General features: G+C 40.7%; 1 protein-coding gene and 1 long non-coding RNA gene across 2 annotated transcripts; both read left to right on the top strand.

Annotated features, from left to right (window-relative positions):
* Window positions 1-2111: 2111 nt before the first annotated feature.
* LOC116575726 lies at window positions 2112-11440 on the top strand. The gene is made up of 3 exons (XR_004279927.1): window positions 2112-2125; window positions 3641-3645; window positions 11339-11440. It is a non-coding gene; the product is annotated as an uncharacterized LOC116575726 (long non-coding RNA).
* On the top strand, window positions 3832-7327 carry LOC116575716 (T-cell surface glycoprotein CD1a-like). Its single transcript, XM_032317132.1, has 6 exons — window positions 3832-4024; window positions 4521-4787; window positions 5468-5746; window positions 5926-6204; window positions 6533-6623; window positions 6767-7327. The coding sequence occupies exons 1-6, from the start codon at window positions 3964-3966 to the stop codon at window positions 6810-6812; spliced, it is 1023 nt and encodes a 340-aa protein (XP_032173023.1). The 5' UTR covers window positions 3832-3963; the 3' UTR covers window positions 6813-7327.
* Window positions 11441-18016: the final 6576 nt, after the last annotated feature.

Raw genomic sequence — 18016 nt, 5'->3', positions numbered from 1 at the left:
CAGCATAGAAGGAAAGATGAAGAGTTTCCCAGACAAACTAATGTGAAAGGAATTCCTGAACACTAACTCAGCACAAGATATGTTAAAGGGGCCTCTGAGTGCGAAGGAAACGAAAGATGGAAGGAAAAGCAAGCAGAAAAGCAGTAAAATAATATATGAATAATATATGAATACATAGAAATCAGTCAAGGGACCCACAAATAAAAGGTTGCAAAGTATGGCACTGTATTTCAAAAAATTGGGGTGTGGGGATCAGTAAGAATGACTTCAAACTTAGTGACCTTGACTTAATAATGACTGCTATAGACGGAAGCTCTTATATTCAAAGTGAATGATAACAACAAATTAAAAATTAGTCATACACATGCAAAAAATCAAGAGGGAAGAATCCCTGTATGTAACTGAAGAAAGCCAGTTCACCATGGGAGAATAGAGAATTACAAAAACAAAACAAGTAATAAAATGTCAATAAGTATATACTGATCAATAATTATATTGAATGCAATGGACTAAATGCTTCAGTCAAAAGACATAGGGTGACGAAATGGATATAACATTTAAATTCTGCCAATAAGAGACTCATTTCAGATGTATATGTGCTGCTGAAGTGAGCACGAGACTCATTTCAGATGTAAAGACACATGGAGATTCAAAGTGAAGGGTTGGAAAAGCATATATTAAGCAAATGGTAATAATATTTGTCTCAGACAAAATAAACTTTAGAAAGACTTAACAAGAGACAAAGAAGGACAGTACATCACAATAAAAGGAAAGAGCCATAAAAAGATACAATGATAAATATTTATACAACCAACATGGGAGAACCCAAATACATAAAGTAGCTAGAAACAAACATAAAGGACTAATCAATAGTAATATAATGATAGTAGGGGACTTTAGCACCCCACTTACATGGATGGATCCAAGCAGAAAATCAGTAAGGAAACAGTGGCTTTGAATGACACATTGGACTAGGTTAGATCAAAATGATATATTCAGAACATTCCATCCCCAAACCCTGAATACATGTGCTTTTTTTCTAACTTAATTTTTCAGTGTTCCAAGAGTCATTGTTTATGCACCACACCCAGCGCTCCATGCAATACGTGCCCTCCTTAATACCTACCACCAGGCTCACCCATCCCCCACCGCACTCCCCTCCAAAACCCTCAGTTTGTTTCTCAGAGGCCACAGACTCTCATGTTTTGTCTCCCCCTTCGATTTCTCCCAACTCACTTCTCTCCTTCTCCCAATGTCCTCCGATTTCAAGTTATACTAAAGCTGTACTAATCAAAACAGTATGGTACTGACACAAAAGATATATACATCAATGAAAGAGTAGAGAACCTAGACACAATCACACAATTTTATGGTCAATTGGAAGCTGACAAAGGAGACAAGAAAACGCAATGGGAAATAGAACGTCTCTTCAACACGTGGTGTTGGGAAAATTAGAGACACGTGCAAAAGAAAGAAACTGGACCATTTCCTACAACATAGAAAAAAATTAACTCAAAGTGGATTAAGGACCTAAATGTGAGTCCTAAAATCATAAAAATCCTGTATGAGAGCAGAGGTATTAAGTTCTTTGACATCAGCCATAGCAGCATTTTTCCAGATTTGTCTCCTCAGCGAGAAAACAAAAACAAAAAACAAAACAAAAACACCAAAAAAAAAAAACCCCAACAAAACAAAGAAACTGTTGTACTGCATCAGCATAAAAAGCTTCTGCAAAGCAAGGAAAACAAGCAACAAAACTAAAAGACAATCTATTGAATGTGAGTAGGAATTTGTTAATAGCATATGTGGTGAATGGTTAGTATGCAAAGTATATAAGGAACTTGTACAACTCAACACTCAAGAAAGGAAATAATCCAATTAAAAAATGGACAGGTCTTCCGAATGAAGAATAGACATTTCTCCAAAGATGACATCCAGATGTCCAACACACAGATGAAAAGATGTTCAGCATCACTCATCATCAGGGAAATGCAAATCAAAATCACAATGAGATATCACCTCATGCCTCTCATGTTGGTCAATTTAACACACACACACACACACAAGAATCAAGTCTTGGGGAGGATGTTGAGAATAAAGAACTTTGTACCCTGTTGGTAGGAATGTAAACTGGTGCAGCGACTGTGGAAAACATTGTGGAAGTTCCTCAAGAAACTAAAAACAGAATTATTGTATGATCCAGCAATTTCACTACTGGATTTTTTTTTGCATTATTGGATATTTGCCCCAAAATGTGAAAACACTAATATGAAAAGAAACTGCAGCATTATTTACCAAGTAGCCAACATATGAAAACAACGCAAGCAACCACAGATAGATGAATAAAGAGAAGAGATGTGGTATCTACACACAATGGCATATTATTCAGACATAAAAATAACTGGTCTCTCCATTTGCAAACACATGAATGGAGCTAGAGAACATGACGGTAAGTCATACAAATCAGTTGAACAAAGACAAACACTACATGGTCTCATTCATAGGTGGGATCAAAAAACAAAACAAAAGAACAAAGTGGAAAAGAAAACAGACAAGCAGACTCTTATCTATAGAGAACGCACTGCTGGTTCCCAGAGGAGGTTGGTAGGGGGTTGGGGGAAACAGGTGAACAGGATTAAAATTACACTTATGTTCATGAGTACTAAGTCATGTATAGAATTGTTAAATCGCTATATTGTACACCAGAAACTAATTAACATGGTATGTTAACTACAGTGGAATTAAAAAAAAATGAAAAACTAACCCAATGCACCAAAATATATAGTTCTTGGTATATGTGTTTTACTTCCCAAGTAGACTAAGGTGATTGCACTGTGAACACTGTATTTTCATGAGTGCAGCACCGTGCGTGGATCCAGGCAGGCGATAAGTGACTGTTTAGTGAGTCAATATATATTAATGTAAGTTAGACAGAGGGGATATTTTTCAGATGTTTCAATGTCCTGTGGTTTCTGTGATCATAGTGGCTCTTCCCTAAGAATTATCACAGATTGGTGGTTGCTGAGACTGTTAGACTAGCAATCATGGGAGAATCTGGACAAACAAGTAGAGCAATTTTTAAAAAGAAATCCATTTGCCTAAACGGCACCTGGGGCAAGGCCAAGTCCTCCAAAATTGCTGAATCCCTAACCTAACTACAGTTCCCATCTCTCTCAGAAATGTTCACCTGTCAATGAATTCTCTGGTCAGCATCAATGAGGTACTCTGTCACATGTGTCCTCTCCATCCCCAAGGAGAGGAAGTCATCTACACGGTAAGCCCCTTCCCTGCTCTCCCAGTTAAGGGAAGGTGACCTTCCCTGAAGGGAAGCACTTCTGTCTCTTTTGCCAACTTCCTTCCTACAAAACCTGCCATTTACAACACTCCTCAAACCTCCCCTCTATCTGCCAGAGGGGATGCTGCCTGACTCTTGAATCACTAATAAAACCAAACCGATTTTTACATTTACTTGGTTGATTTAGTTTCTTCACACAAGCAATGAGAAGTCAAAGATATGAATGAGCTGTGCTGAGGGCGCTACGCAGGGTGGTGTCACAAGGGCAGGAGGGAAAGAATGATAGGACCCAGGGTGGGATTCTGGGAGCCATGTGTTTTCATCGATTACTGTCTGGATGAGAAGGCAAGGTGCAAGATGTAGGGTCATTTTCAAGCCACACAGGACTTATTCTGTAGCAACTGGACTAGGGGACAGGGAGAAGGATGGCAGCTGGTGACAGGGAGAAGCTAGAAGCCAGAGAGGAGGGTCAGACCAAGAGAGGAAGTGAGATCTGAGTAGGCGTCCAGGCTGGAGGGAGGAGCACATTAGCATGTCGCAGAGACGCAGGGAAGGCTGGTGTGTGGAGAAGGAAGTCAGAAGAAAAGGGCTGTGTGTGGGGGAAGGTTTGTTAGAACAAACACCAAAGACCAACTTTGTAAGAGACAGACAGAACATCTGCAAGTACAATGCTGTTCCTGCAAATTGTGTTGTTAGTGGTTCTCCTCCCAGATGGTGACAGTGAAGATGGTGAGAACTCTGACCCTGCTCAATGGGTGCAATTTTGTACGTGTGAGTGAGTGTGTGTGTGTGTGTGTGTGTGTGTACATTTGATTATGTGTGTATATGCTTAGGAGCCTAAGTGCATCTCTGTGTGTGTTTGTGGGTGTACATGTGGAGGTGTGTCTCTGTATATCTCTTCTCATAGATGTGCACGTGTGTGCATATGTATAATCTCCGTGTGTGGGTGTGTGTACATATGTGCATTTGTGTCATTCTCTGTGTGCAGTCATACTCGGGGTCAAGAGTATCAGTCCGGTGCATCTGAGCATCCCTGACCTCAGGGACCCATCCTCTTCTGAAGGATAAGTATGAAGCTCAGTGCTCTGGGGCAGAACCTGTTTTCCTGAGACAATTATGGCTTCCCAGTCCTCAGACCTTGGTTCCTCTCCCTGGCACCTTCTTCTCCATTCTTTCTCTTTCCCAATGCCCTCCTACTCCTCCCTATTCCATTCTTTTGATACAGCCTCCCAGGAGCTGGCATCTTTCCGAATTATCCTGACCACATCGTTTTACAACCATTCCTGGACACAAAATCAAGGTTCAGCATGGCTGGATGAGCTGCAGACTCATGCCTGGGACAACAAGACCGGTGCTTTCATCTACCTGCAGCCATGGTCCCAGGGCAAGTTCAGCAATCATGAACTGAAAGAAATGGAAAAAATATTCTACAGATACTCCATTATAACTATTTCATCATGTCGTAACCATATCAGCGATTGGTGGCTTGAATGTGAGTTCAGATCCCTCTGGGTGGGATGGAGGTGACAGGCACTCGTGTCTCCTTGAGTTCCTTTTTCCTGTGGGAAATGAACTCCACTCGCTTCTGAACCTTACCTCTCTCTGCCATAAAATGTAATCACATCCATCTGGGGGTAGAATCCAGATCCTGATCTTTGAAAATCTTCATGTCTTCTGCTACTTCCCATGCCTCTCATTGACTGTCGGCTGTGCTCTCCTGTCTCCCATGACCACCCCTTTCTCTGGCATCCAAGAAAGCACACTAGCTCCCTCACTCTGTGACTGACTCCTTGAACCGTGCATTTCTCTCCATTCAGTCACATCAGCAATGCCTTTCTGTGTGTTTCCTGTACCCACTACACTCCCTTCATCCTAGGGTGTTTTTTACCCTAGCTCTCCCGCTGAAGCCTTCCCTATTCTATACCCGTCGCATTTATGTCTCTCCTCCAATGTTTGTTCCTTTCTCAAACACTCACCTCTCTCTCCGCCTCCAGCAACCACCATTTCTCCAGTGTCTGAGCCACTCCTCAAACAAATCTTTCTCTATAATCCCTTGATTTCCTATAATCCCCTAAATTTCTCCCTCTCCTTCTTCCCTCCATGAATTCCATTCATTTCATTTTCCATCTTTTACTGTCCCTGTTTTGTAACCCACAGTCTCTCTTCCCCTAGATCCCTTTCAGGTCCAGACAGTAATGAGCTGTGATTCTCACTTTGGAGAAGCATCAATATGCCTCCTGAAGATTGCTTATCAAGGAACAGACCACTTGAGTTTCCAGAACACCTCATGGTGGCCATCTCCAAAAGGAGGAAGAAGGGCTCAACAGGTCTGTAGACTATTCAATCAGAACCACGTTAGCAATGAAATAACACAGAAGCTTCTCAGTGACACCTGCCCCCGGCTCCTGTTGGGTCTCCTGAATGCAGGGAAGACATATCTCCAGCGACAAGGTCAGTCCTGCTCCCTCCCTCTATGAACTCTCTACTCTGCACTCATACATTTGCACCATTCCCTCAAATTCAGGATGAGAAGTCAAGAGGGAGAAGGGAGAGTGGTGAAAGGTTTCTAGAGGTAGAGCGATGTGTCTCTCTGAAATGATGTGAAGCTTTACACTCTCCTCTCCCTGCAGTGAAGCCAGAAGCCTGGCTGTCCACTGGCCCCAGTCCCGGTCCTGGCCGTCTCCTGCTAGTGTGCCACGTTTCCGGCTTCTACCCAAAGCCTGTGTGGGCGATGTGGATGCGGGACAAGCAGGAGCAACAGGGCACCCAGCGAGGCGACATCCTGCCCCATGCTGATGGGACGTGGTATCTTCAGGTGTCCTTGGATGTGAAACTCAAGGAGGCAGCTGGCCTGTCATGTAGAGTGAGACACAGCAGTCTAGGAGGCCAGGACATGGTCCTTTACTGGGGTGAGAAAGAGCTGGGGCCCAGATGGGACAAGGGCAGGTAGGGCTAAAGCAGAGCAGGGGAGCCTGGTGGAAAATTTGGGAATCTATGGACACCAGAACAAAAATGACAAGAAATCATTAACCTAAGAAATGGAAGAGCTGAGGGTCAAGATCCTGCAGATGTGGGTCGTGTGGAGGGTTTGGTGAAGGGTCCATCTCCGAGGAGGGATGGGAGAAGAGAGAGGAAGGTGGCTGGTGAGGTAGAAGATGAAAAGAGCAAAGAGGATGAAGGAGGTACACTTCAATCTGGTTTAATGGAAATGATACCTTCTCTTCACCATATCCACAGAGCAGCCCCACTCCACGGGCTTGATCTTCCTGGCAGTGATAGTGCCCCTGGTGCTTCTGGCAGGTCTGGTGTTGTGGCTCTGGAAGTGCTGGTAAGTCTCTGGAGCCACCTTCTTGCTCTTTCCCATGTGTCTTCCCAACTTTAGTCGATTTTCACCCCTCCTAGCCCCAGTGCCCTTCCCCCTAGCAGTCCTCACCTCCAGGTGCAGAATGATTCCTCTTCTGTTCCTTGCAGGAAAACACACTGGAGACCGCAGTGCACTGGCCTCCCTTTGGAGTGACCTCCCAGCAGCCCAGGGGCCAGAGCCTACCTAAATCCAGCATAGCGGTGATGTCCTTGCAATTGTCCATGTGCAACTTTAGTCTTTCATTTTTTTTTCTTAATGATCAGTTGTCAGTATATCCTAAACAGAATTTAGTGACGTTCATTGTTGGGGCCTGATTCTGGAACTTTAAAATTCAAAATTTAACTCTGGATAGAATGAAGTCCAAGAAACTCCATGGGGCATCAGGCATTAAATGTCAGTTCCTCCAGAACTCTCCCTGATTTACAACAGGAAGAAGTCCTTGCTAAGTGAGAGTTCTCACAACTTATTCCTATTCCTGAACCTTAGCCCTTTTTGTTCCTACTTGGGTTCCTTTTGCCCTTCTAATGGGTAGGTTTTTTGAGAACAAAGCCCATGTCATTCATATATATATATATATGTTCTTTTTTTTCCCCTCTCCTTGGTAAGGTGTCTCACTTGCAAGGGGATATGTGCTCAATAAAAACTGTGTTCAATTTTTGTCAAATTTATAGGCTCTCTTCTTCTTTTCCTTCTTGATGTTTGTCGTGGTTGAGATGTTTGGTGCTCTCCTTGTTAAAAGTCCTCTCATTTGGCTGAGGGACTTCACACCCTCACAGCTCCTTGTTCCATTTCTGACATCATGAGGAGAAATAGTTTTACCTGTGGCCATCCAGTTGTTTACTACAGACACATATTGGAGTGGACCTATTGCTCCAAGTATTCTGAATAAAAAGTGGAAGGCAGGGCTCAGGGCCTTAATGTTTCTGGTGCTCAGGGACAACAGCAGAGTTGTCACCTTAGGGCTTCTTAGAAATATAGGGTCTTGGTCTTAGCTGAGACCCACAGAATCACTTTGCATTTTAGCAAAATCAGCAAGGCATTCTCAGGTAAATAAAATATGAGAGGCACTGATACAGGTGAGGCCAGAGAGGTAGCAGTGCAAGTGTGTCCCTGAGTGAAAAACAGATGCTCTGGGAAAGAGAGTAAGAGAATTGTGTTCAGGTTACTAGGCGTGTACCCTAAAGATACAAATGTAGTGATCCAAAAGGGCATGTGCACCCCAATGTTTATAGCAGCAGTGTCCACAATAGCCAAACTATGGAAAGAGCCTAGATGTCCATCAACACATGAATGGATAAAGAAGATGTGGTATATATACACAATGGAATATGATGCAGACATAAAAAAAAAATCTTGTCATTTTCAATGATGTGGATGGAACTAGAGGATATTATGCTAAGCAAAATAAGTTAATCAGAGAAAGACATTATCATATGATGTCACTGATACGAGGAATTTGAGAAACAAGACAGAGGATCATAGGGGAAGGGAGGGAAAAATGAAATAAGGTGAAACCAGAGAGGGAGACAAACCATAAGAGACTCTTAATATCAGGAAACAAACAGAGTTGCTGGAGGGGCGGGGGTGGGGTGGCTGGGTTATGGACATTGGGGAGGGTATGTGCTATGGTGAGTGCTCTGAAGTATGTAAGCCTGATGAATCACACACCTGTACCTTTGAAAGAAATTACACATTATATGTTAATTTTAAAAAAGCATATCGTGCTCAGGAATGAATGGGGATCCAGCAAGGAGCGTGCATACAGTGCCTCCTGGAATTCATGGCTGCTCCGTTACAGTCACTGAGGGACAGACACTGAGCCATTGTTCCTGGGGAGACTATGAGGGTGGGAGCATCTGCTCCTAGGAGCTTCTGGTCACAACACTTGCCAAGTGAAGACTCCACAGCCTGGTTTCCCATGTGTTTCTGACTAAAGATAGTGTCTTTTGCCATATATTCCTATGGTGAAATATTAGCTCAAAAGTGTAACATTTCCCAGCTTGGGCACTATGATTGCCAAGGTGTTTGGCCTTCAGCCCCACAGCTGTTCTTCCCACGATGCTTTTAGAAGCAAACAAATAGGAAACAGTCTACACCTCATAAATCCACATATATAGCTCTTTACCACCTTTTCCATGATGTTATCATAGTGTCCCAGATCTTAGCACTCTCTGGAGTGGCTCCATGTAAATGCCATGAATGCCTTATTCCTTTTCCTGGATTTACTGCATTGGTAATTCATTACCTCTGACTTCATGGTCCACAGCCTTGCATGAGGAGACTGATCACGTCTTACTTACACAGATGTTTTGTCATGAGGCACATACAACCTTCTTTTTCTTAGGAACACCAGTCAGCCCCACAGTTCTGGAGTTCAGGGCTTTTTTAAACACTGAAATCACCAATAAATGGCATATAATTCAGAAAGTTTTTTTATATTTAATTTTATATTTTCAGTGTTCCAAGATTCATTGTTTATGCACTACACTCAGTGCTCCATGCAATACGTGCCCTCCTTAGTACCCACCAAGAGGCTCAGTCATCCCCCCTCCCTGCTCCTTTCCAAAGCCCTCAGTTTGTTTCTCAGAGTCCACAGTCTTTCATGGTTTGTCTCCCCCTCCAATTTCCCCCAATTCACTTTTTCTTTCCTTCTCCCAACGTCCTTCATGTTATTCCGTATGCTCCACAAGTAAGTGAGACCATATGATAATTGACTCTCTCTGCTTGACTTATTTCACTCAGCATAATCTCCTCCAGTCCCGTCCATGTTGATGCAAAAGTTGGGTATTCATCCTTTCTGATGGCTGAGTAATATTCCATTGTATTTGTGGACCATATCTTCTTTATCTATTCATTTTTGAAGAACATCTTGGCTCTTTCCACAGTTTGGCAATTATGGACATTTCTGCTATGAACATTGGGGTATATATGGCCCTTCTTTTCACTGCATCTGTATCTTTGGGGCAAATACCCAGTAGTGCAATTGCAGGGTCATAAGGCAGCTCTATTTTTAAATTTTTGAGGAATCTCCACACAGTTTTTTCTTTTCTATTCTTTTTTCTTTCTTTCTTTCTTCTTTCTTTCTTTCTCAAAGATTTTTTTTTTTAAACTGACAAATTTATTAAGTATAAAAAATGGATCACAAACCTCACAGATGTTATTGTTAGCTTTCAGTTTGCTAAGAAAAACTCTATTTGGACTAATGTCTTACAGTTATTGAAAAATTCATTAAACACACTAAAAGTTCATGTACTCTGTGAGTAGACAGATATAATTATGAATTATGCATTGAAGCACACTGAAATAAAATATCAGCTTAATAAGCTAATTTTGACTGTATTTTTTGCTTAGTTTCTTTTTTTTTTAATTAATTTTTTATTTTTTATAAACATATATTTTTATCCCCAGGAGTACAGGTCTGTGAATCACCAGGTTTACACACTTCACAGCACTCACCAAAGCACATACCCTCCCCAATGTCCATAATCCCACCTCCTTCTCCCAAACCCCCTCCCCCCAGCAACCCTCAGTTTGTTTTGTGAGATTAAGAGTCACTTATGGTTTGTCTCCCTCCCAATCCCATCTTGTTTCATTTATTCTTCTCCTACCCACTTAAGCCCCCCAGGTCATGGTCTCAGCATCCTGGGATTGAGCCCCATGTCGGGCTCTCTGCTCAGGGGGGAGCCTGCTTCCTCCTCTCTCTCTGCCTGCCTCTCTGCCTACTTGTGATCTCTCTGTCAAATGAATAAATAAAATCTTTGAGAAAGGTCCATCAACAGATGAATGGATCTTTCTCAAAGATTTTATTTATTCATTTGACAGAGAGATCACAAGTAGGCAGAGAGGCAGGCAGAGAGAGAGGAGGAAGCAGGCTCCCCCCTGAGCAGAGAGCCCGACATGGGGCTCAATCCCAGGATGCTGAGACCATGACCTGAGCCAAAGGCAGAGACTTAACCCACTGAGCCCCCCAGGCGCCCCTCCACACAGTTTTTTCAAAGTGGCTGTACCCATTCCCAATAACAGTGTAAGAGAGTTCCCCTTTCTCCACAACCTCTCCAACATTTTTTGTTTCTTATCTTGTTAATCTTTGCCATTCTAACTGTTGTAAGGTGGTATCTCAATGTGTCTTTGATTTGAATCTCCCTGATGACTAATGATGATGAACATTTTTTCATGTGTCTGCTAGCCATTTATATGTCTTCTTTGGAGAAGTGTCTGTTCATGTGGCACCAAATGAACCATGAATAAGATATAAGTTTACAGTGTGGGAATTAACAGAGGAAGGCAGAGGGGCACCTGGTCCAGCCTCACTAGGCAACATGTAAAGTGGGTGATGCATTTCAGGCCTCTCCCTCTGCCTCTGAAATAGTGTCTGGGGGTTATAAATCAATGTCAACAGATAGGCCGATCAGCACAGACAGACTCTATGTATAATAAAGATGGACCTTTGTGACTGATGACCCCCATGGCAGTGAGAGTGGAGACTTCCATGGCTAGACTTTAATTACTCTTTGTTTTATGAATTAACACAAAAAACATTCTCAAGCCCAGAAATGCAGCAGGGACATTTTGAGTGTGAGGTAATGGGGTGGAAAATGTCTTCCGTGTTTTGGGGGCTTGAAAGCTTTGCTTTCCTGCAGCGTTTACCCTTTTCACTGTGTATCTATCTAGTTTCTTAGCTGGTACAGCCAATCTGGAGAACAATATGGATTTTCCTCAAGAAGTTAAAAATAGAGCTACTCTATGACCCAGCAATTGCACAACTGAGTATTTACGACAAAGATACAGATGTAGTAAAGAGAAGGGACACATGAATCCCAATGTTTACAGCAGCAATGTTCACAATAGCCAAACTGTGGAAGGAACTGAGATATCCTGTGACAGATTAATGGATAAAGAAAATGTGGCTCATATATATAATAGAATATTATTCAGCACCAGAAAGGATGAATGCCTACCATTTACATCAACATGGATGGAACCAGAGGGTATTATGCTAAGCAAAATAAATCAAACAGAGAAAGACAATTATTGTATGGTTTCACTGATACAGTGGATCATAGGAGAAGGGATGGAAAAGTAAATGGGTAGAAATGAGAGAGGGAGACAAAGCACGAGAGACTTTTTACCCTGGGAAACAAACTGGCATTGTGGAATGGAGGTGGGTGGGGGATGGGATAACTGGGTGATGGGCACTGAGGGGGATTCATGATGTGATGAACACTGGGTATATATGCAACTGATGAGTCACTGAACACTACACAAAAACTAATCATGTATTACATGTTGGCTAATTGAATTAAAAAAAAAAAAAGTTTCTTTGTCAACACAAAGGTTCTTTGTCAACACTAGGGGAAAGGAACTTAACTCTATCTTTTTTTAGGGGCTGAGAGAGGAACCCAGAGCAGAAGAACATTCATAGGAACCACAAGCAGTTTCTCAGCACTGTGTCTGTGGACATTTCTGGAAAATAACATTGAAATGAGAAAGGTGGCAAAGGTGAAAATATGGGAATGGGGAAAGCAAATCATGAGATGTCTGCAATCTTCCCACATGGATCAGATTGCTGGCTATTTCTCTCACTTCCAGACCACCTTGTCACCCTCACATGGCCTCCATGTGGATTTTGGTTGGTTGACTCCACCATTATGTGTAATTCTGGGCTCTGATCAGCCTGAGACCATCAGGAGAAGCATCCCTGACAATGAGACAGGCTGAAGGATAGAGGGGTAACCTGCTGTTCAGGCCAGTCATCAGACAGATGCCTCTCATCTTCACTGAGAGTGATGGTTCAGGGCCAGACAACTGCCCAAGGTGACACAAGTTCCACAAAAAACTGATTCTTCTGGTCAATGGAGGTGCTCTCTCCTTCCTGGATGAGAAGGTGCATGGTGGGAAGGAATGCAGGATGGAAACAAGTACCATCCATTTGGATGGAAACAAGTACCATCCATTTTTTAGCACCAGAGAAACAAGACTGAGGATGGAATCCTCAGGAAAGAAGGCAGAGTAATTGTATATGTGAAGTTTGCTAAGAGCATAGATCCAAAGTGTTTTCAGCATGGGAAAGATGAAAAGAAAAGGAAAAAAAAAAAGAAAAGAAAATAAAAAGAGAAAAAAAAAAGAGGGTTGGTGGGAAGGAGCTAAGTTGGTGGAGTAGTAGGACCCTAAGCTTGCTTCAATCCTGAAACATAGCTAGATGAATATCAAATCCTTCTGAATAGACAAGATAATAATATGAGGACTGACAGAACAAACTACACAACTAGAAGGAGACAAGAAGCCACATCATAGAAGGTAGGACATGGGTAGTCATCCTTTTGGTGAGATACAATTATAGATTCTGTGGAGGAGAGGGAGCCTTGGTCATGTATAGAGGAAAGAAAATGAGAGAGAGAGAGAGAGGCAGAGTATCACAGGAGGAAAATACTTTCCCACAGCCATTGACTAAGAAAGCAAGAGCAGTTGATTTTTGTGAAATTTACAAGCATTAGAGCTTAAAGACTAGAGTTTTAGAGTTCAATGCTGTGAGTATGGATGTTAAGTCCAGTGGGCACTGAAGTGCTCCTGTGAAGAAAGAGTGAAGAAGTCTGGGAACAGACAGCATGATCTGAGGATCCCCTGGGACACATGGGAGAGACTGTCTCACATTTTGGAGTTCATCTGAAAGAGGTGGCACTGTCTTTCTGGGAACAAAAGAGCTGATGGGCACCATTACACCCACCACAGAGCATAGGCACAGAGACACTTCCTAGGGTGACTAACCTAGATGCTTGTTATTTGCTGTACTTTACCACACATTCCATGCCACTGTGCCTTGGTGCAACTGCCCTCTGGGACAAACCTGTACCAGTCCCAGTGTGGCAAGACTTTATCCCAGACAACCAATATGAGTCCCTGACATGCCAGGTCACTAATGTTTGGAGGTTTAATGCCTGGAATTGAACACAGGGGTCACTCTGCTGCCTGGTGGGTAGAAGTTCAGATAGGGTGAAGGGAGGGATTTCAGGGACACCTGAAAAATATCAAGGGAGAATTTTCACTCTTCTGGGAGTACTCCCTGATAGCAGTGGTAGGGAATCCCTTTTCTATGGATGGAGGGCGGGGCTGGTGCTTTTCCCCCTCCCTTGCCTCTAACTAACTAACATAAACTAAACTCAGTAAGCGGAAGAGTGTCAGGAGTGGAGACCTATACTGTTTTCACCCATCCCACCCCTTATGTTCTGCAAGTGCTTTTCTTTCTTGGACAAGTGTGCCTGAGAACCAGAGCAGTAAGCTCCTCCCCCAGAAGATTAGCAGAAATCTCCACACTCACCACCTCAACCGCACATAGAGTTCTGCAAAATTTCAGTTCTAGTGAATAACGTCAGGTCTCATTTAACAAGCAGACCAGAACACACAGAATTAAAACTCACTACACATTGGATAAAGTCCAAACATTGCTCCCCTACTGTCAAGGATATCCTCTGCAGATGACTGACTTGAGGGGAAGAATAGTCAAAACACAGTAGCAGAGTACACATAACACATACCAGAGACACTCTGTGAAGCAACAGGCCCTGTACAGTATATGATATCTTCTTCATAAGGCCATTGCTCCAAAAAGTAAGAAACATAACAGGATTTTATAAAACACAGAAGAAAGACAGAGACCTAGACAAAATGCCAAGATGGAGAAATTCATCCCAAAAGAAAGAACAAGAAAAGGTCACAGTCAGGGACTAATTGAAACAGATAAGTAATATGCCTGATCCAGAATTCAAAGCAACAAAGATAGAGATACTAACTGTACTTGGAAAATCATAGAAGACACCCTGTGTCCCTTACAGCAGAGATAAAAGACCTAAAAACCAATCAGGTCAAAAAATGCTGTAACGAGATGTGAAACCAAATGGATGTAATAACCACGAAGAATGAAGAAGTGATATGGAAGACAGAACTATGGAAAATAATGAAGCTGAAAAGAAGAGGGCAGGAAAAATATTGGATCATAACTTAGGGACCTCAGTGACATCATAAAGTGTAAAAAACATTCATATCTTAAGAATCCAAGAAGAAGAGAGGAAAAAGGAGGCAGAAGTTTTATTTGAGCAAATTATAGCTGAAAACTTCCCTGGGGAAGGAAATAGACATCGAAATCCAGGAGGCACAGAGAATTTACATCTAAATCAACAAAAGCAGGCCAACACCAAGACATATCATAGTTAAATAGGTAAAATATAAAGAAAAATATCTTAACAGCAGCAAGACAAAAGAAGTCCCTAACTTACAAGGGAGGACAGATAAAGTTAGTAGAAGATCTCTCCACAGAAGTTTGGCAGTCCAGAAGAAGTAGAATGATAAATTGAAAGTGCTGAATGGGAAAAATATGCAGCCAAGAATACTCTGTCCAGCAAGGCTGTCATTCAGAATAGAAGGAGAGATAAAGAGTTTCCCAGAAAAACAAAAACTAAAGGAGTTAATGACCAACAAGCCAGCCTTGCAAGAAATATTAATGGGGACTCTTTGAGAAAGATCAAGTGTGACAAATACTAGAAAGAAACAGAGAAAACCTCCAGAAACCAGAAAAAAAAAGTTATAAAATAGTACTAAATCTGTACCTATTTAATAATCATTCTGAATGCAAATGGACTAAATGCTCTAATAAGAAGACATAGGATGTCAGAATGGATGAAAAATAAGACCCATCTATATGCTGGCATGAGGGATCCATTGTAGACCTAAAGTCACACACAGATTGAAATTGAGGGGATGGAGAACCATTTATCATATGAATGGATGTCAAAGGTAAGCTGGAGTAACCATTCTTGTATCAGACAAAGTAGATATTGTACCAGACTGTAACAAGAGATGAAGAAAGGCACTATATCATATAAAAGGGGTCTATCCAACAGAAGATCAAACAATTATAAATATTTATGCCTCCAATTTGGAAGTACCCAAATATGTAAATCAATTAATTACAAACATGAAAGAACTCATTAATAATACTGCAATACTAGTAGGGGACTTTAACGTTTACAGCAATGGACAGATCTCCTAAGTAGAGTATCAACAAGGAAACAATGGCTTTGAAAGACACACTGGACTAGATAAACTTAATATTCAGAACATTTTATATGAAGAAGCAGAATACACTTTTCAATTCTTTTCAAGTGCACATGGGGAATTTTCCAGAATAGACCACATAATGAGTCACAAATCAGACCTTTATATATACAAAAAGATTGAGATCACATGATAGCTATTTTCTGACCACAACACTATGAAACTTGATGTCAGTCACAAGAAAAAATTTGAGAAGACCAAAAATACGTGGAGATTAAAGAACATCCTACTAAAGAATAAATGGATCAGCCAGGAAATTAAAGAAGAAATAAAACAATACATGAAAACAAATGAAATGAGAAAATGATTGTCCAAAACTTTGGGATGCAGCAAAGTGGACATAGGAAGAAGTATATAGCAATACAGGCCTATCTGAAGAAGTGAGAAAGACTCAAATACATAATATTACCTTAGACCTAAAGGGCTAGAAAAGGAATGGCAAATAAAGCCTAAAGTCAGCAGAAGTAGGGGATAATAATAATTAGGGAAGAAGTAAATGATACAGAAACAACAAATAATAGTAGAACAGATCATAGAAACCAGAAGCAGGATCTTTGAAAGAATTGTAAAATTGATAACCCCCAGCCAGAATTATCAAAAAGAAAAGAGAAAGGAACCAAATAAACAAAATAATAAATGAAAGTGGAGAGATCACAAAATATAAACAATTTTAAGAGAATATTATGAAAAACTATATGCCAACAAATGGGGCAATTCTGGAAGAAATGGGTGAATTCCTAGAAAAGCACACATTACAAAATATGAAACAGGGAGAAATGGAAAAATTTAACCTACCAATAACTAGCAAAGAAATTGAATCAGTAATCAAAAATCTCCCTATAAGCAAAAGCCTAGCTGGCTTTCCAGTGGAATTTTATCAAATATGTAAAGAAGAGTTAATAACTGTTCTTTTCAAACTCTTCCAAAAAATATAAATGGAAGGAAGAATGCAAACTAATTCCATAAAGCAAGCATTACTTTGATTCCCAAACCAGAAAAAGACTCCAATTAAAAGGAGAAATAGAAGCCAACAACCCTGATGAACATAGGTGCAAATATTCTCAACAATAGATGAGCAAATTGAATCTAATAGTCCTTTAAAAGAATCATTCACCACAATTAAGTGGGAGCTATTCCTGGACAGCAGGGGTGGTTCAATATTCCCAAATCAATCAACATGATACACCATATTAATAAAAGAAAGGGTAGGAAACATATGACCTCTGTAGATGCAGAAAAAAAATTTGAGAAAATACAGTACCATTTCTTGATTTAAAAAAAAGAAAAAAAACAAACTCAAGAAAGTAGAGATAGAAGGAACATACCTAAACATCATAAAGACCATATGAAAGACTTATAGCTAAAATCATCATCAATGGCAAAAAAACCTGACAGCATTTCCTCTATGGTCAGGAACGAGACAGGGGTATTCACTCTTGCCATTTTTACTTAACATAGCACCAGAAGTACTTAGCCTCACCAATACATAACAAAAATAAGCAGAAGACATCTAAATTAACAAGGAAGAAGTCAATCTTGCACTATTCACAGACTACATGATATTCTATAGAGAAAATATGAAAGACTTCACTAAAAATTTATTAGAACGATATATGAATTAAGTAAAGTCACAGGATGCAAAAATCAATGTACAGAAATCTGTTGCATTTCTACAGACCAGTAATGAAATAACAGAAAGAGAAATCAAGGAATCCATCCTATTTACAACTGAACCAGACCCACTAAGGTATATAGGAATAAGCCTAATCAAGGAAGTAAAAGCCCTGGGCTCTGATAACAATAGAACAGTGATGAAGAAATTGAAGAAGACATAAAGAAATGGAAAAATGTTCCATGCTCATGAACTGGAAGAACAAACATTGTTAAAATGCCTATACAATCCAAAGCAATCTACACATTTAATGCAATCCCTATCAAAATACCACCAATATTTTTCACACAACTAAAGCAAACAAACTGAAAATTTGTATGGAATTAGAAAAGCTTTGAAGAGTCAATGCAATTTTGAAAGAAATAATAATAAAAAATATAAAATATTTTTTAAATATATAATTTATATTTTTAAAATATAAAAAATAAAAAAAATTAAAAAAGCAAAGTTTAAGACATCGCAATTCTGGAATTCAAGCTGTATTACAAAGCTGTAGTCATCAAGATGGTAAGGTACTGGCAAGAAAAGCAGATACATAGGTCAGTGGAACAGAATAGAGAGCCCAGAAATGGACCCT

Source organism: Mustela erminea, chromosome 17 (assembly GCF_009829155.1).
Source record: "Mustela erminea isolate mMusErm1 chromosome 17, mMusErm1.Pri, whole genome shotgun sequence".
NCBI lineage: Eukaryota > Metazoa > Chordata > Mammalia > Carnivora > Mustelidae > Mustela > Mustela erminea.
This window is presented reverse-complemented; position numbering and strand designations above follow the sequence as displayed.

Bases quoted from the DNA above. Each gene is read 5' to 3' on its own strand.
- LOC116575716 (XM_032317132.1), top strand. From the start codon at position 3,964: ATGCTGTTCCTGCAAATTGTGTTGTTAGTGGTTCTCCTCCCAGATGGT. The intron at 4,788-5,467 runs GTGAGTTCAGAT...CTCTTCCCCTAG, and splicing joins CAGCGATTGGTGGCTTGAAT to ATCCCTTTCAGGTCCAGACA. The intron at 6,205-6,532 runs GTGAGAAAGAGC...CCATATCCACAG, and splicing joins GGACATGGTCCTTTACTGGG to AGCAGCCCCACTCCACGGGC.